The 26,959-nt window shown below is 41.7% G+C and overlaps 1 protein-coding gene across 1 annotated transcript in view; it reads left to right on the forward strand.

The window, feature by feature from the left end:
- The window catches only part of LOC126267139 (B-cell receptor CD22-like), a 144,111-nt gene that overhangs the window by 73,791 nt on the left and 43,361 nt on the right, over nucleotides 1-26,959 (forward strand). The window contains exon 7 of the mRNA XM_049972063.1: nucleotides 333-656. Within this exon, the coding sequence (XP_049828020.1) occupies nucleotides 333-656 (324 nt within the window). The remainder of the gene's footprint in view (nucleotides 1-332; nucleotides 657-26,959) is intronic.

Genomic DNA, 26,959 nt, shown 5'->3' on the forward strand with positions numbered 1-26,959 from the left:
CTTATTTATTTCATTAGATCTCGAAACAGAGTTACCTATAATTGGTCACATTGGCAACTTTTAATGCGATTTCCGTTACACATTCGCTGCTATCTATGTCTTCCATTCACCTTCCCTAAACAGTAATTGTATATGTTCGTCTCAGTATCATTTCTTGGTATCACCTCTAAAAATGTATAATGGTCACTACTAAATTTCTTGTTTGCATTAATTTGCGTTTGTTACCCAATACAGAATTTTCAGTTATTGAGCAGCATAGATATGATGCTCAGAACCCACAAGTGTACATTTTCGAGTGTTGCGACTAACGAGGCAGCTTTCTTGTTGTACAGACGAACCAGTCTGCCGATGGCAGCATTCTCTGATGTACACCGTACCCCTTGGTAAACAGTTGGACTTGAACTGTGACGGTGCCGCCGTCCCACCACCAGACAGCTACCGCTGGATCTTCAGCCGATCGATGGAGACGGCGCCGTTCCTGACGCCTACGAGGGACCCCAGTGTGGAGAACATACCGTCTATAAAGTGGAAGGGTGGCCCCACATGGCGAAACTACCAGCTCAAGGAGGACGCGGACTACGGCACCTTCTATTGCTCGGCTATAAACGCCTTGGGACAGCAGCAGCGGCCGTGCGTATTCCATGTTGTTCCGCCAGGTGAGTGTTGCTCTGAAAACATGTAGTTCGTAAGTCTTTCTTGACTTACATGTAACTGGGCAACACACATTAACAGAAAATAAACCTTCTCGTGAGGTGACGGTATTGGATTTTGCACTTGTTAAATGAGTGAAAGATACTGACGCTTAAAATGTACTGCAATAACTGAAACTCGCAGTCTATTACAATCATCATCAGAAATACCTGTTATAAGAAATACTTCTCTGCCATAAGACTAATTACTAAAATGGTTAACTAGTGATAAAATTAGCAACGTCTGAGTGCAACTAATCAACCCAACCAATAAAAAAAATCACTACAACATTCCTTGTTTCAAAAGCATCAAAATTATGCGCAAAGGAGCAGTGCAGCAACACTTAACTCAAAAATGTTCACTTGTCCAATTACTCTTTACAAAAATCGTAATTCACTATTCATCATTCTCTGTATCTTCGTTTATGTGATCCATATGCCATGTCCATCCCCTCAGTAACAATAGTCAATACATAAGTCTCTCACCAGCTGCTCTTAGAATGCTCAATGATGCGACAGTATTATTAACAACTAAAGGCTACACTCCTTGTACTCAGAACCAGTGGGTGTAACATATCAACCATCGAAAGCCTCTGTCTGGAAATATCCAGTGTATTCATGTGAAATATCACAAATCGAACGAAAACAGCGCTTACATCACTTTACTTGACTATAAAAAATTAAACCAGAAACGCTAGATACCCCGTCTCCCTCTTTTACGGATTAGATTTTATCGGCATGCTACTTACAGTTTTTTGAAGCAGCAAACACCAAATTATAACGCAGAACAGAAACAAAAGAAAAATACACGTTCAAATTGTGAACGAAAGTATTAGTGTAATGACTGACATGCAATATAAAGTTATTAAATGTTGAATACATAATGCAGCAGATTATTACATGAGTTATGTGTAAATAGATGACTTAACCAACAAATATTTAAGTAAAAAAGAAGACATAGAATAACGTGAAATCGATTTAACAAGAGAAATGAAGGATCCTGCTCTGCTAACGGAGAAAAGTGAAAGTGAGTCACGCAGTTGTCATACACATGTCGCACCACAACAAATCAAGATTCTCCAACGCTGAGTGTCAAGGAAGAAATCAGCAGAAAGTGTTGAAATAATACATATGTGGGAACTAGAGGAACTCTGTTACGTGATATGTCCTCCACTGACACTCTATCTAGCGTCTTCTCTTACATGAGGGTGTAATGTAGTTGACTCACATGGTGGACATTCAGCAAGAGAGGTAGAATGTGTTCATCAGTGCCATCACATATCCATTTTTCATAATGACTCATCTGATGATGGCTCATTTATAACACCGACCCATAGTGTAGTTTATACATTTTCCAATCCATTTGTAGTCGTAACATTAGTATATAATTAATACCTGTTCATTTCTTTCATCTGAGGCATGCATGTGCTTTGGTTGTGATAGTTATCTCCCTGCCAAGTCCACTAGGCTAACATGAAACGTAATATAACATATTTTACAATATTTAACTACCCATAAAAGGCAAAATAAATTGTTTGGAACATGTGTACTGCCTTGTTTGACAACATATGCCTGAAATGATTGAAGTTAATTTTTCATAAAATCCTAGTACAAAAGGCTTAGGAATCATCAATAAGTGTTAATGTAAAACTTGACATGTAATGTAATAGTAGCAGTAGAAATATGAAAAAATAATATTCCTAGCAATTGTAAAAGTAAAATGTCTCACATCGTACTAAACAAACGTAAAAAGGAAATATGCATAGTAGTAAAAGTCAGATTATAACCTATTAAATTAACTTAAAGCATGAAAAATTTAAAAATGAATATTATTTCTGCACACCCCCCTACTATAATATTTTTACTAATTTGTCCAACTACACACCAGACAAACCACTACTAACCCACTACAGAAACATATAAGGACAGGAAATAATTCATGCACGACACATATGAGGACAGGAACAAATGAACTGTAGACCAATAAGGACCGGAAACAACTATGGGGCCACAAATTCATCAGAAGATTGACTCACTGATTACTGCCATTACGTTTCACATTTTCATAATCACTACCTCTCACCGTCTTTCTCCTCATTTCTCTTATTATCATAGCCTCACTACAGGGTGACAGCCATGGACTATACGAAATAGAATCGTCCTTAATTCTGAACGGTTTGCGTTAGGACATTCAAACTGCACAATTGGACGCAGAGTACGATCGGAAATTAGTATGGCTTGGTATAGCGAAGAAGCCCATATTCATTTTGATAGGTTCTTCAATAAGCAAAATTGGCCGATTTGGAGAACTAAGAATCCGCATTTCTCGATCGAGGAGTGCCTTAACCCTCAACAGGTGACAGTGTGGTGTGTAATGTCCAGTCATGGAATAGTCGGTGCGATTTTCCTTGATGGCACGGTGACTATCGAATGGTACGTCTTCACCCGAAACAGGTGCTGTGTGGTGTGTAATGTCCAGTCACGGAATAACTGGAGAAATATATCATGATGGCACGGAGACTAGGTACGTGAAGGGTTTGGAAGATGATTCCATCCCCATTATCCAAAGTTACCCTGATTTCGACAATATGTGGTTCATGCAAGACAGATCTCTATCTCATCGGAGGAGGAGAGTGTTTGTTGCCCTGGACTAGCAATTTCGGGAGCGCAGTCTGACTCTGGGGTACCCAGGGGCCACTGGCATGGGCCTGGAATGGCGGCCATTTTCTCCGGATCTTAAGACATGTAACTCCTTTTTGGGTGGCTGTGTTGTAGACAAGGGGTACAGAAATAACCGCGAAACCATTGCTCAGCTGTAAAAAGACGTTAAGGAGCTCATCGAGAGCATCGATGCTCTAACACTTCATCGGGTGATGCAGAATTTCGCCACTTGTTTGAGCCACGTCATCGCCAATGATGGCACGCACATCGAACTGGTTATAATCTAAATCCGAATATCAGTAGTGAGGTTTACATATTGTATAAAGTGTTTGAACGCCGTAGTTTGCAACTAATTTCTGGTTTTCTTCATGCAGTTCTATAAATGCCACCTTGTTCCTTTAGGTCTCTACACATTTGACCATTACAAACTAACGTTTTTACTTGTTTCTCTTGTTTCCTCTGTCAACATACCTTAGGTCTTCCAATAACATATTTGCTTCATTATCCTGCTTCCTCAGTCAGTATTCCAAAATACCACAACATTCATTTTTCTTTTTCAAAACCACCACCAACTCATACAGCTAGAAAATGTGAATATATATTGTCAGCCTCTGTAGATCACCTCTTACTTCTTCATAACCACTAACATCACAGCACAGCAAAAACCTAAAAATATACCTTCCACAAATACTACTTTTCTACAACACAGTAAAAAAAATCTTCTACTCTTTCTCTTCATACAAAGTGTTTCATGTTGTCGTATACTGTAACTTACCTAAATCCTTAAAACTCACTTTTAATCAATATTGTTGATCCTATAAGCTGAAAAGAAAATTATTAGAAGAAAGTCTCACTACATCTACATCTACATCTATATGGTTACTCCGCTATTCACACTTAATTGGCTGGCAGAGGGTTCATCGAATCATTTTCATAGTACTTCTGTACCATTCCACTCTCGAATGGCGAGTGGGAGAAACGAACACCTAAATCTTGCCGTTCGAGCTCTTATTTCTCTTATTTTATCATGATGATCATTTCTCCTTTCGCATTCGGGAGAGAAAGTTGGTGACTGAAATTTCGCGGCAAAGAAAGCCGCCATTGTTTCAGTTACTGCCTCCCAACTCGTGTATCACATCACTAACACTCTCATCCCTATTACGCGATAACACGAAACGAGCAGCCCTTCTTTGCACTTTTTCGCGTCCTCTGTCAATTCTACCTGGTAAGGGCCACACACCGCGGAGCTATACTCCAGCAGAGGACGGACGAGTGTAATGTAGGCTGTCTCTTTAGTGGGTTTCTCGCATGTTCTATGTGTTCTGCCAACAAAGCGCACTCTTTGTTTCGCCTTCTCCACAATATTACCTATGTGGTCTTTCCAATTTAAGTTGCTAGTAATTGTAATTCCAAGGTATTTAGTCTAATTAACAGCCCTTAGATTTGTGTGATTCATCGTATACCCAAAATTTATCGGATTTCTTTTAGTACCCATGTGGATGACCTCGCACTTTTCTTTGTTTAGTGCCAATTGCCACTTTTCGCATCATACAGAAACTCTCTCTACATCATTTTGTAATTGGAATTCATCGTCTGATGATTTTTCTAGACGGTAAATTACAGCGTCATCTTCAAACAATCCAAGGGACCGCTTAGATTGTCACTTAGATTATTTATGTAAATCAGGAACAGCACAGGGCCTATGAGACTACCTTGAAGAAAGCCAGATATCATTTCTACTCGATGATTTACTGTCTATCACTACGAACTGTGATCTCTCTGAGAGAAAACAGAAACTATTCACACAACTGAGACGATATTCCATATGCATGCAATTTGATTAATAGTCGCTCGTGAGGAACGGTATCAAAAGCCTTCTGGAAGTCCAGGAATACATCAGAGATCCCTTGTCGACAGCAGTCATTTCTTCATGGGAATAAAGAGCTAGCTGTGTTGCGCAAGAACGATATTTTCTGAATCCATGTTGATGATGTATCAATAAGTCATTCCTTGAAGGTGATTGAAAATGTTCGTGTACAGTATGTACTCCAAAATCCTACTGCAAATTGAGGTCAGTGATTTGGGTCTGTAATTCAATGGGTTACTCCTATTTCCCTTCTTGAATATTAGTGACACCTGTGCTACCTTCCAGACTTTAGGAATAGACTTTTCGTCAAGTGAGCGGTTGTATATGATTGCTAAGAAAGGCGCTATTGTGTCTGCATACTCTGAAAGGAACCTCACTGTTATACCATCTGGACCGGAAGACTTGCATTTCTTAAGTGATTTGAGTTGTTTAGAAACACCTCAGATATCTACTTTTATGTCACTCATGCTAACAACAGCTCTAGTTTCTAATTCCGGAATATTTACTTCGTCTTCTTTCGTGTAGAAACTACGGAAAACTGTATTAGTAACTCGCTTTAGTGGCACCATTATCGCTAAGATTTCCATCGCTTCAGCGCAGTGACTGTATTGACTGTTTTTTGGCACTGATCTATTTTACGTACGACCAGCATCTCTTCCGGTTTTCTAGCATGTTTTGAGACAAAATTTCGTTGTGGAAACTATTAAGAGCGTCTCGCGCTGACGTCTGCACTAAATTTCGAGTTTCCGTGAAACTTAGCCAGTCTTGGGGATTTAGTGTTCTTCTGAATTTGTAAGTACATCTTACCACATTAATAGTTAATCTATTGCATGGCAGAAAAATTAAATTTAAAAGAGAGACGAAAAATGTATTGTTTATGTTGAAGGAAAAAAGGAAAGGATTTTCCTTATTTTCATTTCAGTTTTCCTCATTTCTGCGTGTCTCCTAAAATTTTTCATGAGTTAGTTTCATTTCAACAGCCCCTAAATACTGGCCATCTCATTTTGGGTAACCTTATTTAAATTAAAATTTCGCTGTAACTTTCCTTGTGGTTATTAGTTGCTTAAACACACAAAAGGCATTACAATAGTATGTCCAATTTACAGAAGGCCATGTCTCCTGCAATGAAATGCAATTTATATATCCCAATATGCAGGAGTAAAAATTATAGCACAGTACATTCTATACAGAAAATATGGACAAATGGTAGCAAATATGTGTTTATGTACAAATATACAAAAATGAGAATCATTTACCAACTACTCAGCAATTCATATTACCTTCTACTTAGCAAATGGTTTCACATATGTGGTGTGTTACAGTCCACTACTCTTATGTGTGCATGAAGTTTGGAAAGGGAAAATACATCTCTTTATCGAAAAATTTGCCTAAATACTCTCTTATTTTCATTAACCAGATGTTATGCTATTGAAATTTAATATTCCTATTTATTGTATCCATGTTTTATTTTAAATATGCTTCTTAAAATTTTATGATGTACACCATTACAGTACTCATAACTTCCCACATTAATTTCTGATTCTCAAAACAAAATGGCAGATTACTTACTTATTACTTTACTGAATTCCAACCAGTCCTCTGGATTACATAATTACAAGGTCTCTAGTAACACCTGATTGCAATATTCTCTTCTTTTTCTCACTTCTTATTGCCTTTCTCTATATTTCTCTTTATCTCATAATCCTCACATTATAATTCCTGACTTTACTTCACACATTTCATCATCAGCTATTGCTCTAACCTATTGGTTCCTCATATCACTAATTATATAATATTTTTCCTTACCATTTGCTCTTCGTAATTCATAACTTTTCTGGCAATCACTTCTTACTGTCAAATACATACAACAGCTAACGAGTCTCCCTTCCAAGTTAGTCTTCCCCACATTCATATTATGCATTGCAAATTCTTTCCTATATTCAATCAGTGTATCTACGCAGCAACAAATTTCTCATTTTCCTATACAAGTCACACAGTTCAAAAATAACGATAATACATTGCCGCACTACCATACTATTTTTGCTTCTTGTCATCACTCTCAAATTTCCCATATAAAGTAGTTCACAAAAAATTTTATCATATTGAGAAATCATGTCACATTTGAGTAATATAGTCAGATTGGTTTGTAGCTGCTCTCTCTTCTTCCTGGGTGGTTCGATGGTTGAAAAATTGTTTATGACAGATACAAGGGTTTGTAGAAGAATAGGAAGCATTGCAGAAGACTAAAGACAGTAACAGCACTGCAACAGCTTGGGACCCTATGCACGCCACTCTACACATTCACGGAAGAGTAGTGAAGCCGCGGGGGAGACAACAACCTATTATTTGCAAGGATTCCGAAACTTTCAACCTTCCCACTATCGGAAAACGCTTGAAACTGAAGTTTTCATCCTTCCATTCTTCTGTGTATTCTTATGCTCTTTGTTCAGCCGCTTTGCCCGTCGAGTAGTTTTCCTGTGAGAGAAATTTTATTTCTGAGAGTGTCCGCTTAGACTCCTTATGTTTCTTTTTTCATTTACACTGTATGCATTTGAAGAACAAATTATTCGCACCGCTACCTCGATTACATTTTCTTTCGATTTCTGTCAGATATCTTGTTTATTTTTCGTTTCTGTTATGGGTTAAGTTCCTTCTTACCGTCTCTATAGTCTGTTGTGAATATTTATCTGTACTAGTCGACAAATTTATCAGTTTCGTAGTACGTTTGTCTTCTTTCTATGGAACGGTACACAACTGTTCTTTTGGTTCCAACTGTAATTTCAGTGCTTTGTTTTGCTCATGTGTTAAGCAAATAGTAACACCGGGTTGCATGTTCTGTTCATTTACTATCACTGCATTCGACACAAAGCTCTCTGTTTTAACTAAAAACTGCTCTCTTTCCAAAGTTATTTCTATCAATATTTGATATCGTCTAATCTACCGTTTTATCTGTTTACGGCTGTTTTTCATGTTACTGGTACTTTTGTGTTCCGTTATTATTGCACCTGTTCACCGCACTGATCCTTATTGACTCAAAGTCATGACGAACCCCTTTCCTAGTTTGAATCAGCAAATTCTGTGATGATTTTATTTCCTCCTTCTATCTTTCCTGATACTTCTCTCATGGCATACTCCTCTCTCCCAGTGACCTAATAAATTATTTCTATTAATTATTACATTTAAAAATGGATCAAATGGCTCTGAACACTATGGGAGTAAATGTCTGTGTTCATAAGTCCCCTACAAATTAGAACTACTTAAACCTAAGTAACCTAAGGAGATCACACACATACATGCTCGACGCAGGATTCGAACCTGCGGCCGGCTATTACATTCATGAAGAATACTGTTTAACTATAGCACAATTTCTAAAACAATTCAATTATCAGATTCTACCGAAGTGCCGACAGACAGTACACAGGTACAATTCTAGTAGTGATGATGTCAATTGGTACCAAAAATTATATATAACCGACAAGCTTACAATCACACACTATCCACAAAACGATAACTCACACTGAATTACGTAAAAGTAGAACAAATAACATCAGACTATACAACTGCCGGTCACCAAAACAGTAAACACGCAAAAACACTACAAATTCTAAAAAATGACACCAATTATGAAATACAAATGGCATTACAGATAAAAAAGTGTAAATTACGTACGCCGTACGCGATACAGTGAGCAGTACTGCAGTACGTTACGTCACAATTCCTACACACAAAGTTCACAGGATAAAATGCTGCATTAATAAGTAAGAAAATTTTGAAAGAATACAAAACCAAAATGTTTTTATAAAACTGCCTGTGATTCCATATACGCAGTCTGACTAACTTCCAACTAATAATACATATGCAAATGTAACATTGCAGTATGAAAATAAAAGTGTCTGCATATGAAATGTAATCTGAACTGAACCTTAGCTAAATTGAATATTATAATAATCTGGAAAAGAAATAATTAATGCTGAAAGATCTCACTGTATTCTGCCTTTAATGTAACTGGCCTGCAGCATATTTCCGTTTAAAAAGTATTCCAAAAACTGAAACTGACTATCTATTACAATCATTATCGCAAAAATTATCTATTGTAAGAAATATATCTCTGCCAGAAAGTTAATTGCTAACAATGGTAAAGGAATAGTTAAATCTATAACCTGTGAGTGCAGGCCATGTAAACTGATAACATTACTTAGTTTCGTCTGAACGATGAACTATCTAACCCAAAACAATAAAAAAAATTCAGTAAAACTCTCCATTTTGTAGGCAAATCAAGGAGTGTAGCTACACTTTACTCGAAAATTTCACTTGCTCAATTAATCTTTACAAAACCATGATGCACAGTTCATCCTCCTTTATATATTTATGTCCGTGCTCTGTAAACCATTTCCATCCCACCAGTGGCATGGAAAACACCTGAATCTCTCAGAAGTTTTCTTAGAATATTTACTGTAGTGACAATACTATTAACAATCAAAGATCACAATGCTTATACACATAACCTCTGTGGTGTAACATATCGACCATTGGAAACCTCTGTCTGTAAAATATTCATTATACACATGTGAAATACGACACATCGAATGAAAAAAGAGCTTACAACACTTTTTCCAATACCAAAAGTAAACAACAAACCCTATAATATTTTTTAAATATGTAAAATGTATTCTAAAATCGGTCAAATTAAAAATAAAGCACTTCATTTCCCTGAGATGAGCATCGACTCTTTGAAGAAACACTCTGTTGGTAAAAGAGATAAAGGTGAAGTGATTCAGAGAATAACAAGGGTGGACTGTAAGAACGGAGGAGTGATGGGCAGTATTGATGGAGCAGGCATAATCATTGGGAAGACAGGAAGAGATAAATAGTTTATGGATTGAGAAGAGCAATAAAAAGAAGAGGAAAGAGACAAGAAAATGATAAGACGGGGAAAATGTGTACAGGGGGAAGGAAGGGAAAAAGTGATAGGCGAAACGTGGCCATATGGGAATGGAGGGGATGGAATTATAATCGGTAGGATGGGTAAATGTTGGAGCGGATTTCATTTTGTGAGGAAATCAGATTGTTGAGATTTCGTTGGGAGAGAGTGTGGAAAATGTAAAGGTGTTGCCTGGTCATGTTTGTAAAGGAGTGGCAGAATAGCAGGATTGGTGATCTAAAGGGGAACATTGGGTTTATTGGAATCTGATTTACGGATGACATAGGATATGCTGAGCTGGAGAGGGAATGTGATAATATGTTAGAAGATCCATGTCGAAGAAGATAAACAGATGTAGGAAGCAAGGCAGTAAGCACGAATTTCAATGGTTTGGAAGGAATGATAGAGCTTGTGTGGACACGATATCTAAGCATCATTTTCATAGGAGAGGATGGGTCAGATCACGTCTGGTAGTCGTGGAAGATAATAGAGGTTTTTAATATTCAATTTCGTCCACTGTGTGCTTATGCTGGATGATTAGTTGTTTTCGGTCGAGGGTCAGTCCTAGATATTGAAGTGTGTTAGTTCACTGGATAGGACGATTGTAAAAGGTGAGGTAAAAATCATAGTGGCAGAAGCTGGGGTAGTTATACATTTAGTTATTTCCCGGATTTTGGAAGGGTTGAGCTTGAGCCAAACTAAGGGAGAATTGGACGGATCAATACTTTAGGGCTAGGAAAACAGGGTCAACAGCGTACTTGAGGAGGCGAACTGGGGAAGTCGTTTGGGCATATGGAATGTAGAGGAGACAAAAGACGGAGGCTTGGATCATGTGGCCAGTGGCCTGAAATATAGGGGAATTGATAAAGGATGAGAACTTGGATGAAAATTAAACAATTAGGCGGACATAGTTAACTGGAGGTGTATATGTATGGAGTCTGAAAAGGAGATTGTGTGCCCTATACAGTCAAAGGCTCATATATAACAGGTACATCAATTGCTGGATTTGGTTGTGTAACTGATGGATAGCGGCTGGATGACATAGAGTTGATAATGATAGCGGAACATTCGACAAAATGCACGCTCGTTAACAGTGGACGCGTCAGGAAAGGATGGATGAAAATATATTGCTAAGCGTAGAGGTGAGGCTGATGGGGTGTTACGGGGAGTTATCAGTAGGCCGCTACTCCAATTGATAGTATTATTTTGGAGATTGTCAGCAGTTCAGTATAGTAGCATAGATTTTTAAGGGTAACTTAAAAGGAGACGGACATTCATGTTGTTACGTACTGCAGTCGTGATGAGCGGTCATCTAGCAGTACATATTATTGGGCACTATTACTTTAGAATTCTTCGACCCACTAACATATCTGGGCACATATTCCACATGCTCGAACCTTCGTTGACCGTCTGCAGCGTGGCACTGTGTCTAAGGCTTTTGGAAATCTAGGAATATGACATCTGTCTGTTAGGCTTCATCTGTGGGTCGGAGGATATCGTAAGTGGAAAGGACAAGATGTGATCCGCACAAGCGAAGCTTTCTAAGTCCTTGCTGATTTATAGACAAGCATTTACATCTCAAGGAAATTTATTGTATTCGAACTTAGAATATGTTCAAGAATATTGCAGTAAACCAATGGTAGACGATATTGGTATTTAATTCTGTGGGCTAGTTTTTTATGTTTCCCACATACAGAAGTAGCTTACGCCTTTTTCGAGACACTTGAGACTTTGCGTTGGGTGAGGTATTCACGATAAGTGCTACCTAAGTTATGACGTCATTGCCGAAGATTCTGTAAAACCGGATTGGGATTCAGTCTGGAGTTGGTTTCTTACTTTTCTTCAAGTCTTTGAGTTATTCTCGAAGCTACCATGCAATTTTTTATCTCCTCTATACGGTGATCTGTGTCACGGTGAATCGATCCCCCTACGTGACTGATTTTTCAAACGTTAATTTTAAAATATCAGCTTTCGTTTCGCCAAACGACACAGGTCAACGAGTGACTGTACAGAAGTCGTCGACCGATTACATGGTACCAGAATTTTCACCGGATTTCGGCAACAGCTTTCTCTAAGATATGATGGTGGAATCAGTAGTAGGCTACGCTTAGCTGCCTTTTAAAAGATGCACATATATCGGTTTAGTTTTGTCTGGCGACATTTCCGCGTTTTTTTTCTGTACCGCTATATCTGAAATGCCCTGCTAAGCCAGCAGAACAAGACAAGTAGTTGGAACTGTGTCCAAAATGAACGGCTTTCAGTTACACACGAACACACATAACTTTATTTATTGGACCAAATATCATAGCACAAATTCTTGAACTTAGTTAATTGCTGAATACGCAAAACTACCTTATGCCTTAATTTTAAAGAAATTTAACTCAAAATTCGGAAGCCAAAGAGAATATTTAGAAGGCATCATCATGTAAGACTGACAACTTTTAAGCCATGGGGTCTTCACCCATTTTTAAATTAAGGATCTTTGTGTTTCGAGCTTCACATGGTTTGGGGCCTTTAGCCTAATTCAAGATATGGCTTTCTGACTTGTGTTTCTTTTAATTCAATTTTACCTTGAGTCTTAAATCATGGTCGTTCAAGCATCTTTAAATTAAGGTTGTTGCATTTCAAGTGTTAGATTTTTAGTCCTTCAGCCAAATTACAGAATTTAGTTAGCTTAAAACTCAAGGCAAAATAAATGTAAACAACAAGGCATTATCATAAAATTAGGCTATCGGCCCCAAACATCTAACACTTGACAAACAAGGAACTTTAATTTTTGAAGCAGCTGAAGGACCATGATTCAAACCACAAATAATATAATTTTGAATAGGCCGAAGGTCCAAGGGGACTGCAGCTAATGGCGCTCAGAAGTTTGGCCAGCACTTGAAATACTAACGTTCACTTAGGTGAGACAGGCAGTCGGCCCAACCATTCTTGATCCGACGGCAACCCAACCAACAGGCAATCATCATACCCACCAAAAAGGTAACTTGCGGTCCACTCGACCAGCACACAACCTGGAGTTCAATGCAAACGTAAAGACATGAACGCCTACATCCAAGTCTACATGAAGCTGTCAATGTACACACTGTGCTGGACAACGACAACACAGCGAGAAAAGGGCACTCCCTGACACTCCCTGAATTTGCGTCAATGGCCAGGGCAGGTAACTGGAACGATAACGGCTACAAGACAGGAAATTCCGCTGGAGAACTTCAATTTCAAGTAACCAAATACAGTTAGAACCCACCGGACGGTGGCTAAACCTTCGTGAACTCGAACTCATAAGTTGATGCTCGCGGGAACGTGCCAGCGAGAACCAGACGGCACAATGTGAGCAGTCTGGACGTGCTGACAAATTAAATCCAAATTCAGCTCTCTTTTCCAGGGTTGGTGAGCGACAGACCTCGAAGCAATGGTAACAGCCCCACACACTCCGACACTGTGTAGAGACCGCCTGTTGGTTTGGCCAAGCTATGACCCGCGGAGATGTACTCGCTGCTTCACGCCAACCGACCAACTGTCACATATCAGCACGGAACAACATCAGCGACTCTGCAATAACACGGACGAATCTCGAGTCGGCACACGCAGGCAAGCCACAAGCGATCGCCGGACAACATACACGTCATCCGACAAGAAAACTGACCGACGACCGACCAAGGTGATTCACACGCAAGTGATACGTATCGGCTACCGTCGGGCGAGAGACGGCTGTCCGGACCTGCAGCCGCGCTCCAACTGAACTTCTGCCGGGTCATAAGACAAACACTGTCAGTTCCGAACTGCATTGCTAGCGCCTCCTAACTCACTGGCAGAGCCGTGCGGTTCTAGGCGCTACAGCCTGGAGCCGAGCGACCGCTACGGTCGCAGGTTCGAATCCTGCTTCGGGCATGGTTGTGTGTGATGTCCTTAGGCTAGTTAGGTTTAATTAGTTCTAAGTTCTAGGCGACTGATGACCTCAGAAGTTAAGTCGCATAGTGCTCAGAGCCATTTGAACTCACTGGCAGATCCGAACTAACTCTGTACACATGACAACCGGGAGTAATAGCAGTCAGATAAGATAATACGCCAGGGCTTATACCGATAGGTGCCGCTGCTGCCGCTCACGGGCAGGGAAGGCGGCAAATCAGTGACACCAATAATTGAAATTAACAAAACGAGTTGGTAATACAGTACAAACAGGATGTCAAATAACATATGGCATGAATACGAGCCATGCACGACTGAACCTTCCCCCCACCCTCCCCCCTCCCCCCTCCCCTCAAACTCTCCAACCCGTGGGTTACAGGCCGAAATGAATGGCTAGCAGTCCCTAATGAAAGCTAGACAATGGCCGAGAAAAGTTGCAAGCGAAACACTTGCTCTGACGGGCCCCTGCAACGGAAACACGTCCACTGGCTACCTGACATCCCTGCACTAGGAAGGTATCAACCTAAGCCCCGCAAGACGAGCAATTCAAAACCATTGCTAAGTCATAAACGAAAATTGCGCGATGCCCACTCGGACTTCAACACTGCAGAGGAAACATGACAATAGGTACTCCGACATCCCTACACTGTAGGAGGCACCGAGTTAAGCCTCGTAAGATGACGAAGTTGAAGAAACTATTCAAAATAAACACCCAAAGAGCTACCAAAACCTTAAAACCAGAAGATGATGCCTTGAACTAATGCACTAACCGTGCCCGCGCCCTGTCCAGTTGACTGTCTGTAGGTTGCGTTCTTTGCAAAACGCAACAGTGTTTTCAAGGCCTCTGACAGCCTTAGGCAAGATTTCAATTCCCGCTCCTGTCTCACCTACCACCGCTGACGTGATGTCAACCGGCTGAAGAAAGGCAGTGCGTACAAACAGGCTACCAATTCCGGAAGACTGCCCTCAATCGGTTGGCGCCTTATTGCCCACTCTTAAGCAAGGTGATCCTTTCCCAGCAGGCCGATCCCCGGACACTGACTACCATTATGATAAGCACCTAAACAAATAAGAGCCAAAACAATATGGTACCTCCTAACGGAAACAGAGGCAATAGTGAAACTGACAAGTAGAATGGCAAGCACAAGCGTAACCACGCTCTGCTACCAGTGCAAAGCCGCAGGACAGGACAAGAAAGGTAGTTGGAATAGTGGGAAGCGGACAAAGTGAGCGGCTGTCAGTTACACGCGAACATATACTTTATTTATATGACCAAACATCACAGTACAAATTCATTAACTTAGTTATCGGCTGAATACGCCACATTATCTTAAGCTTTAAAGGCACAATCACTTTAATATAAAAACGGCTGAAAGCCATTAACTAAAAAATCCGGACGTCAAATAGAATATTTAGAAGGCAGAAGTCCTCACATTAAGTTCTATCATTTGGCTGAAGGCCCAAAAATCTAACACTTGAAAAGCAATAACCTTGATGTAGAGAAAGTTGAAGGCCCATGATTTAAGACTCAAGGTAAAATTAAATAAAAACACAAGGCAGGCCTTATCTTGAATTATGCAGAAGACCCCAAAGAGTCTGATGTTCGAAAGACAAAGATCCTTAATTTAAAAACGGCTGAAGGTCCCATGTCTTAAAACGCCACCAAAAACCTTTCAACTTTAATTCAAAACCATACAAATACACACAACACAAAATAAGAAAAGGCAGCTAATGGCACTCAGAAGTTCCGGAGGGGGGAGGAGGGGGTGGCCAGGACTTGAAATGCTAACGTTCTCTTAGGTGAGACGGTCAGTCGGCCTAACCATTCTCGATCCGACGACAACCCAACCAACAGACAGTCGACAGATCTACCGACGAGGTAACTTGCGCTCCACGTGACCACCGCACAACCTTGAGTTTAATGGAAATGTAAAGGCGTGGACACCCACAACCAAGCATACATTAAGCCGTCAAAGTACACACCGTACTGGATAACGACAACACACTGAGGAAAGAACACTCCGGAATATACGTCAACGGCCAGGGCAGGTAGCCGGAATGTTGACGGCCAAAAGGCAGAAAATTCCGCTGGTGCCCTTCAGTTGCAAATGACCAAATACAGTTAGAATGCACCGCTAAACCTTTGCCAACTCGGACACATAAGTTGTTGCTCGCGAGAATGTCCCAACGAGAACCAGACGGCACAATGTGAACAGTCATGACTGTCTTATAAATTAAATCCAAACTCAACTCTCTTTTCCAGGGTTGGTGAGTCACAGACCTCGTAGCAATGGGAACAGGCCCACACACTCTGACACTGCGTAGAGAACACCTGCGTTCCCGGCCAAACTACACCCCGCGGAGAATTCCTCGCTGCTCTACGCCAACCGACCGACTGCCACACATCAGCACCTAACAACAGGCAGCGACTGTGCAATAACAATCTCGAGTCGGCACACGCAGGCAACCCATAAGCGATCGCCGGCTACCGTACACGTCATCCAAGACGACCGACCGACGACCAACCAAGGTGATCCGCACTGAAGTGATATGTATCGGCAACCGTCGGGCGAGTCATGGCTGTCCGGACCTCACTGTAGCCGCGTCCCAATATAACTTCTACGGCGTCCTAAGTCAAACACTGTCAGGTCCGAACGGCACTGTTAGCGCCTCCCAACTCACTGGCAGTTCCGAACTAACTTCAAACACACGACAGCTGGGAAATAACAGCCGTCAGGAAAGATAATACGCCACGGCTTTGATCGATTAGCGCCGCTGATGCCACTTATGTGCAGACGAGGAGGCAACTCAATGACACCAGTAATTGAAATTAACACAACGAGGTGGTAGTACAGTAAAAACAGGATGTCAAATGAGATATGGCACAAACACGAACCACGCGTGGCTCAATATCTCTGTTACCTCATAATTCTCCGAATACTGTTATTAAACCACGGTGGAAATTTAGTCGGCACCCATGTCTCCAGATCGTGATTTAAAATGTTTTATGTTTGCACATAATTCTTCAAATCCATCACATTTGAACTAAATATGTCCGGGTTTTGTCTAAGGACAGTAACAATTTCTCCTATTCTGTTTCTAATATAAAATCTCTTCCAGCCTTATTGATGCTTCTATCAACTTTAATAATCATGGTCGATATGACATCACTAAATCCTGTCTCTATACCGATACATATGATAAGTTCATTTGCTATTTGTCACTGCGTTTACTGGTCGCGGGTGGGTGCATCCCTTACGCGATCCGTGGAGAGGATCATTATAAGTTGCTAGATTCTTGGAGGAGGAGTAGGGCTTCTGTGTGTGTGTGTGTGTGTGTGTGTGTGTGTGTGTGTGGAGGAGGGGGGAGGAGGAGGAGATGGGGAAGCACGTTGACTGAGCGACTTGGGTATTTGGTCTTGGCAACAATATGAACAATTGCAGCATCTGACAGGATCTCTTGAATGAAAAATGATGGGATGATAGCATGTTTATGGAAGGTTAGTGGATGGCTACCAATCTGGGTACCAATGATTTTCTCCTGATAGACATTTTAGTTACTGTGGGAATAGTTTTGCATACGTTTTGGACGAATATTTTGATTCTGAGTGGGGATGGAGCTGCTGGGAACGGTGTTGTGTGTGAGAGGTGATGAGTAGAACCAGTAGATGCCACTTCCTATTAGATCGATGACTGCTGCTGTGATGCATCGAAGGATTGTGGGAGATGCTGACACGTGCAAAAATGGTTCCAATGGCTCTGAGCACTATGGGACTTAACATCTATGGTCATCGGTCACCTAGAACTTAGAACTACTTAAACGTAACTAACGTAAGGACATCACACAACACCCAGCCATCACGAGGCAGAGAAAATCCCTGACCCCGCCGGGAATCGATCCGGGAACCCGGGCGTGGGAAGCGAGAAGGCTACCGCACGACCACGAGATGCGGGCACGTGCAGTTTTGTTACTCCAGGATGGGCGAGCTGCGACACTAGAACAGTGCACATTGGAGGAAGAAGTGGTAAAACTAATGCTCCAACTCAGTCCTGCAGAGGATGTGCTACGTCTGTTAATACCAGCGGAAATTAGCATCTAGGAATATACATGTGAGCAGAAGAAAATCGTAGGGGATGGACACTTTGGAGTCGGATACATTTTGTCAAGCAAGATATTGTTAGCGTTTTGAAGAAGCGGCTGAAATGAGATGTATGGTGGAGTTGTTGTACGGGGGCTGTGGCCAATCAGTTATATTTTTCTGGTCACTAACAGCAGTTGCATTTAAGGGCTGGAAAGGGGACTATATGTGCTATGTAGGATGTATGATTACAACAGTTGGCTGATTACAACAGTTTGGTTTTGAAATGGTTCATGTGGCTCTAAGTACATGGACTTAACGTCTGAGGTCATCAGTCCCCTACACTTAGAACTGCTTTAACCAAACTAACATAATAACATCACACACATCCATGCCCGAGGCAAGATTCGAGCCTGAGACCGTAGTAGCAGCACGGTTCCGGACTGAAGCTTCTAGAACCGCTCAGTTACAGAGGCCGGCTTTGATTTGGAATTACATCTGATAGCATATGGCTGCAGCGCAACAAATCTTTGATCTGACAACTGGTTGCAAAATGTATGACTGTAATCTCTCCTGCACATTATATTAAAATAACAAAGTAAGGCATAAATATACACACGATTTTTAAGGCACAATGAGGACATACGTGAGATGTACATCAATTAACTTGACACATCGAAATCTTTACACGCCGTTGAGGCAAATGGCGCACTAAACTTTACAGAATAAAATTATGGCACCCTGAGATCAACAACATACACCAAACCAAAAACATGACACCACTTTAAACCCATAGCTACAGACCTAGGCAAGCATTCGACAACCCATACTTTCCAGTAATTTTAACAATCGGGAATGAAAAAGAATGGAGCTTGACGTGGCATAAAAAGCATAAAAGAAAACACCATAACAGCTACACTGATCGACAGAACAACATTGCTCACACAAATGATACACATCTTGAATCCTCAGTTGATCCCGAATTTAACAGCCCCTGGGTCCGGTACTGCACACACAGCGACGAGAAAATGGCAAGCGACTCAACAGTGTTCGACCGGGCAGAAGTGGAGTAGGCATCAGATTGGAATGAAATTTGGCTGGAAGCTGTGTGCTCGTTGGAAGCGGTTAATATTTTGGAGGACGATGGTTAGGAATCTGAGGATATCTCCAGTAGTGTGCGGCGGGCAGAGAGATTTATTCGCATGATATGGATTGTCAGTGGTTCGAACTGTCACCGTTAATACAGGATCGATAAGTGGGGATTTGGCTTTGGGTTTGGTGGAAAAGGCACGGTGGGAATAAATGATTTTTCCTTTGTGGCGTCGCGCGGTCACGCAGAACATTTTTAACGACATGTCCATCAACTGTTGTAAATTATTTTCATTTATTTTACAAACCGTGATTTGGGCTTTACAGCCAGGCTCAAGTGCAAGTAGAACTGCAAAATTAATAAATCGTTCAAATCTTACAATGCAGAGTACAACATGTGGTAGTAACGTTTTTAAATTTGGGTTGAGTTTTGATTCCTCATATATGCCGGACACTGTATGCTCAGTACGTTTTATTAATTGTAAGATGAAATTACTCTTGAGAGTGGCATTGAAGTCGAAATTGTGTGAAATAAATGAGCAGTAATATACAGCAAAATAGCCGAAAATGGCAACAAAATGGGAATCGTTGCAGGTTGACAGGAAAGCGAATTTGCGACTCTATTTCAGAAAATATGAGGCTTTACAGGAGACTTAAAACGGTGATTTTCTGCAGTCAGTAATGAGATCGTCACTATAGAGAGGCGTTTTGTGACTGGTGTAGGGAATCTGAAGTTTCAGCTTTGTGATGGCACTCTTTCATTAAGTCAGATTCCCCTCGGTTACAACGTGATCAGTCTCGAAAACTGGCTCAGTGGAAACAGGTATAACGAAGAGGGTCCTCGACATTTCTCTCTTGTTTCTTTCTTTATTGCTACTTCGTCCCAATTGCCCCACATAGGCAGGGTTGGCTGGCAGTGGTAGTACATTCCCTTATTCAGCTAAGAGCTTTAAAAACATAAACAAAGACGAAAGGAATATTATTGAAAGGTTAAAATTATACAGATGATTTTAAAAAATGCATAAAACAAAAATATTTTGCATTTACATAAATCATTGAGACTGCTGATTTTATTTGTAATAGGAATTAATATCGAAAGACGAAAAATTAAGAGCGATATTACATCCATCCGAATCACATCACAGCAATCGTGACGTTGTTTTGAAACACAGCACTGCAGTTTCACCTAAAAGCTGAAGGACTTTCAATGGGAGAAAAGGATTTGAGGAGGGGAAAGGGCGTTCTGTAAGGATGAAGGGTGCAGGTAGAAAAACATAGGGATGTTTTAGGTAGCAACTACGTAGATGAAGGTATTGCTTCTGTGGATGGTGGGAACTGTAGAGGAAGACGGAATAAAAAAGGGTTCAAATGGCCCTGAGCACTATGGGATTTAACTTCTGAGGTAATCAGCCCCTAGACCTTAGAACTACTTAAACCTAATTAACATAAGGACATCACACACATCCATGTCCGAGGCAGGATTCGAACCAGCGACCGTAGAGGTGGCGCGGTTCCAGACTGTAACCTCTAGAATCGCCCGGCCACTCCGGCCGGCAAAGACGGAATACTTCCCGCTTATAGTTGAGGATATAAGTTGAAAATATCTTCTTTCAGATGAAACGGTTCGCCCGGGACAGGAATCAATGGCGGGCCACATCAGGCTAGAAAGAAGACACTAACTAAAAAAAAAAAAAAAAAAGTGTGGTGTAGTCTGGGATATTATAGTGATTTTCATTGTCAGCAAGAAGCGTGTGTAGGGCTGAGGACGGTGGGATATGTTTGTAAAGGGCCCAGCAGCCTACTGGGATTATAAGCAACTGAGCTTTAAGACTGTAGGCTGTATGGCTAGAAAGGAATTGAAGTATTCTTTTAGGAGCTGAACAGTACAAGTGTTGCGTTTTTCGTGAAGTACTTCTGTTTATGGTATGTTGCAAAAGTAGCGAAAGCCTGGAATTCGGGTTAGGAGACTGATATTTATGCATTCATGAGTTTAGGGGAACAGGGAGCACTTAAAATGAAGGTCATCATGAATGAGGAAGGTGTCAAACAGATACGATGCAAACTAGTAATCTTTGTTCAGGTTGTCACGTAAGGGATGGTTGTTATGGCGGAGTGGGTACTCAGGCACGAGGTTACAGACAGAGGGGCGACGAAATGCATTCAGAAATTTGTAAGAGGTAATGGGGAGTGTAGCACTGACTCGGATGCATGTTCGGCGGCAGTGGCAGTACCGGAGGCAGTTTATTGTATTTAATGATCTGACTGTATTTGCCAGTGGAGTATGAACGGTTCCTGGCCATACAACAATGGGTAGGATCGGTATAACTGACGGAATGCACGAAGGAGAAATGTGGGGTGACCTGGCATATGATTATAATATCTGGAAAGGTCTGCTAAAGGAAGGATGTGACATGATGGATACAATCAAATTGCTGGGACGTTTGTGGGTAGCTTTCAGTCTAGGTATCTATGGATTACCAGAAGGCAATCCAACCGCTGCGAGAGTAGGATTGGCTGACCTATCAGCAGTTTGGGTTAGGTGCATGAGGAACAGGTAGCGTTCAGGGAGGAGGGGGGGGGGGGGGGGTAGAGCTGCAAATGGATCGAGAACTGCTGCAGTGAGGCGTTCAAGAAGGTTGGGAGAAACTAAGGTGAAGTATGGAAAGGTGTGGATGTTAAGGTCAGCGCCATTATCGTCGATGGAAAAAGTATGGTCGATGTGGATGACAAGAGTGGTGATCGAGTGACGATGCAGCAGGCAGATCGCGGCTTTGGTACCGGTTTACATTTTGAAGAAGAAAAAATGAAAATGAGCTTTTGGCGTCATTGGCCGGGAGGCCCCTAACGGGGCTGGTCCGGCTTTTGGTGCAGGTCTTATTACATTCGACGCCACATTGGACGACCTGGGCGCCGGATGGAGATGAAATGACTATAAAGTCAACACAAACCCAGTCCCTGAGCGTAGGAAATCCCCGACGCAGCCGTGAATCGAACCCGGGCCTGTCGGGCGGCAATACGTCACGCTCACCACTCATCTATAGGGGCGGACTTTGAAGAACAGGGTATTGTTAAGTTGTTTAGTGGGAGTCTCAGAACGCTAGTGTAGGATAGAAAGAGATTCGAATAGTGTTACACGGTTGGAGGAAGTCTTATTCAAAAGGAATTGATACACTGAAGAGTCAAAGAAACTGGTACACCTGCCTAAAACCATGTATGGTCCCCACGATCAGGTAGAAGTGATGCAACACTCGACTCGACTAATATCTGAAGTACTGCTGGAGGGAACTGACACTATGACTCCTGCAAGGCTGTCGATAAATCCGCAAGAGTTGTAGGTGGTGGAGATCTTTTCTGAACAGCACGTTGAAAGGCATCCCATATATGCTCAATAACGTTCATGTCTGGGGAGACTGGTGGACAGCAGAAGTGTTTAAACTCAAAAGAGTGTTCCTGGAGCCACTCTGTAGCAATTCTGGGCGTAAAGTGTATCACATGGTCCTACTGGAATTGCTCGGAATGCGCAATGTACATGAATGGATGCAGGTGATCACACGGGATGCTTACGTACGTGTCACTGTCATAATCGTGTCTAGATGTATCAGGGGGCCAACAGCACACACCCCACCAACTTCAAGAGTCCGCTGGTGACATGGAGTGTCCATAGATTCATGAGACTGTGTCCATACCCATACACGTCCACCCGCTCGATACAATTTGAAAGGAGACTCGTCCGAACAGGCAACGTGTTTCCAGTCATCAACAGTCCAATGTGAGTGTTGAAGGCACAGGCGAGGCCTAAAGTTTTGTATCGTGCTGCCATCAAGGATACACGAGTGGGCCTTCGGCTCAGAAAACCCGTATCTATGAAGTTTTGAATGGTTCGCACGCTGACACTTGTTAATGGCCCTGCATTGAAATCTGCAGCAATTTGCGGAAGAGTTGCACTTTTGTCATGCTGAACAATTCTCTTCAGTTTTCCATGGCTCCGTTGTTGCAGTATCTTTTTCCGGCAGCAGCGATGACGGAGATTTGATGATATACCGGATTCCGATATTCATGGTAAAGGCGTGAAATGATCGTTCGGGGAAGATCTCCACTTCATCGTTACCTCGGTGATGCTGTGTCCCATTGCTCGTGCGGCTACTATGACACCACGTTCAAATTCGCTTAAATCTTGTTAACCTGTCATTGTAGCAGCAGTAACCCATCTAACAACTGCGCCAGACTCTTATTGTCTCATCTGGGCGTAGCCTGTTTACATACCTGTATTTGAATACACATGCCCATGCCAGTTTCTTCACGCTTCACTGTAGCTTATTTGTTGAGGGAGTGTAAGTGTAAACTTGCGTTTATTTGTTTGATACGAATCCGACGCTTATGGTCATCGCAAGAAAAATCCTTCGGATTCACAAACTGTAAATGTGTAGCGTCATTATTACAGTATACATTCATGGAAATAATAAAGATGACATCTGCTGTAAATAGTAGGAACATGCTGAAGTATAAAAATTCATGGATACAGCTACAATCTCATTGGTGCGTCACGTGTATATGAAACGACATACATAGCCACCATGTTTGGTGCCATCCACTGGCACCAAATGTACCCACTATTAATGTTCCACACATTTGTCTACCGATCGACAGAGAGCGATAGAATCTATATGAAACCTACAAACGCAACGAACGTAACAGTCATTCCAAATCTTCAGTAAAATCTTACCTCAATAAAATACCACATTATACATTGAGTTTGCTAAAGTTATAGGATAGCGATAAGCACCCATACAGTGGGCGGTAGTATTGCGCAACCAAGGTATAAAAGGGTACTGCATTGGCGGAACTATCATTTGTACTCACGTGATTGATGTGAAAAGTTTTCAACGTGGTTGCGACCGCACGACAGGAATCAACAGACTTTGAACTCGGAATGGTAGTTAGAGCTAGATACATAGGTCATTCCAATCCGGAGTTCATTATCGAATCTAGTATTAAGACATCCACAGTGTCAAGAGAGTGCCGAGATTGCCCAGTTTTAGGCATTACCTTCCACTACTGTCAACGCAGTGGACGATTGCCTCTCTTAACGACCTAGACCAGTGACGTTTGCGCAGAGCTGTCAGTGCTAACAGGCAAAAAACACTGCATGAAATAACCGCTAAAATCAATGTGGGAAGTTCAACGAACGCATCCGTTTTGGCAATGCGGAGAAATTTTGCGCAAAAGGGGTATGGCAGCAGACGACAGACGCTACTGCCTTTGTTAACAGCGCCGACATCCCCTTCAGCGCCTCTCCTGGGTTCCCGACGGTATCGGTTGGACCTGGGCGAGTCGAAAACCGTGGTTTGGTCAGATGAGTCACTATTTCAATTCGTAGGAGTTAATGGAAGGGCTCGAGTGTGGCGCAGACAACACGAATCCTTAGGCATCAGTTGTCAACAAGTCGGTGTGCAAGTTGTTGGTGGGTCCATAGTGTTGTGGGCAGTGTTTACATGGAACAAACTGGGACCTCTGGTCCATCTTCACCCACCATTGAGTGGAAATGATTATTTTCAGTTACTTGGAGACCATTTGCATCAATTCATTGACATCATGTTCCCAGTCTATGAGGAAATTTTTATGGACGACAATAGGGCATGTGACGGGCCACAATTCTTTGCGATTGGTTTTAAGAACATTCTGGACAATTCGGGCGAATGATTTGGCCACCCAGAACGCCTGCCAGTAATCCAGTCGAACATTTATGGGACATAACCGAAAGGTCAGTTCGTGCACGAAATTCTGCACCGCTATCACTTTCGCTATTAGGGACTTCCATAGAGACATGGCTCAGTATTTCTGCCAACGACTCGAGACCATGCCTTGTGGTGTTTCTGCACTACGCCTCGTGGCCAAAGGCCGTAAGACCCGGTATTAAGATGTATCCCATGACTTTTGTCTCCTTAGTGTATCCAACCTAAATAATTAAGGTACCACCTAAAGAAAAGTAAACTGAACATCTAATTATACAGTAAACGGTTTGGTCACGCATACAGTAACATAAAGGCGGTACTACAGAACGTATAACTGTAGATAATTAAAATACTAACCCAACTGACATAAACGGTATTTGGGTTTAATTTCGATAGATTAATTAATATTTCAACTCTATTTACATTCAATAGAAATAATTACACGTACCCAATAATGATGGGGTGTCCGCAGCTCGTGATCGTGCGGTAGCGTTCTCGTTCCCGCGCCCTGGTTCCCGGGTTCGATTCCCGGCGGTGTCAGGGATTTAGTCTGCCTCGTGATGACTGGGTGTTGTGTGGTGTCCTTAGGTCAGTTAGGTTTAAGTAGTTCTAAGTTCTAGGGGACTGATGACCATAGATGTTAAGTCCCATAGTGCTCAGAGCCATTTGAATTGACCTGAATTTTCATAAACAATACATCTGTCTTGTAGATTTTACAGTTTATATGTCTGTTTGAACTTTATTCCAAATCTGCTAGGGGTTGTGAACATCTTATACTGTCGGAGCCTTCCTATAGGTCTACAACTTTCGTTACTATTGTTCTGTGCTACCTACCCCTCCCACTCCCCCCCCCCCCCCCCCCCAAGCACCCTGAACTAAACTGATCGTTGTTCAGCATGCAACAATTCAAAATCGTAACCTATACAGACGATTAGGACGCTAGTGTGAACATTTGTCTGCACATGTCATCTTTGGCTGCACGACGGTAATGCTACTCAGGAAAACTTACAAGTCACGCTTTAGATAGGCTACGACACTAACTTAAACAACGTGTCAGTTCATACACTTCAAAAAAGCCACGCGTCGACTCCTGCTCACTTGGTAGAGTTCAGACAGCAAAACTGGATAGCTGAGGGTAAAAAGTGGTTCAAATGGCTCTGAGCACTATGGGACTTAACTTCTAAGGTCATCAGTCCCCTAGAACTTAGAACTACTTAAACCTAACTAATCTAAGGACACCACACATATCCATGCCCGAGGCAGGATTCGAATGTGCGACCGTAGCGGTCGCTCGGTTCCAGACTGTAGCGCCTAGAACCACTCGGCCAGCCCGCCGACACCTGGGAATGATTAGCTAGTTAGCGAATGTATTCATTAAATTTCCTGATGTGTACTTGCGTTGTTTAGTGTACGACGGCTATAGTCCTATAAATAAAACGGTATAAATAAAGTTGTTCATGATTCAGTGTCGAGTACACCTTAATAATTACTTGGTCTGTTAACTCTCCCAGTAAATGTGAAAGTTTTATTTATTTGGTAATTAAAGAAATACAGATTTCTCTACAGCCAACTAGAAAACTTCATTTGCCGTTCAGAGGCAGAGAGAAGGCATACCGCACTCAACAGGACGTAGTCTACGTAAACACTGGGGTCTTCACAGCAAGTAATTAGGAGTATTCAGTAATTTCAGACTAATTCAACTTTTGCAATAACATCTGTCGATAAATAAATCTATTCATTTTCTATTATCTTTAGTAAGGTAATATTCATTCCGCATTACATTCTTCACACATTCCGTTATAGCAATTTCACATAGTTTCTAATTCACATTACTGCTGTACTTATTAAGATTGTGTGCGTGTAACCTCCTGCAGCTTCGGCATAAATGAGATGATCCAAGAGACTGACACAAACTTCGGCCGAACTTCGAGGTTTAGTTTCACTAATTATCAAAATTTTATTGCACACTTTCTCCTGTCGCTTCTGCTCGACTCCACTTTCTGTTTTACT

Source organism: Schistocerca gregaria, chromosome 4, assembly GCF_023897955.1.
Source record: "Schistocerca gregaria isolate iqSchGreg1 chromosome 4, iqSchGreg1.2, whole genome shotgun sequence".
Taxonomy (NCBI): Eukaryota; Metazoa; Arthropoda; class Insecta; order Orthoptera; family Acrididae; genus Schistocerca; species Schistocerca gregaria.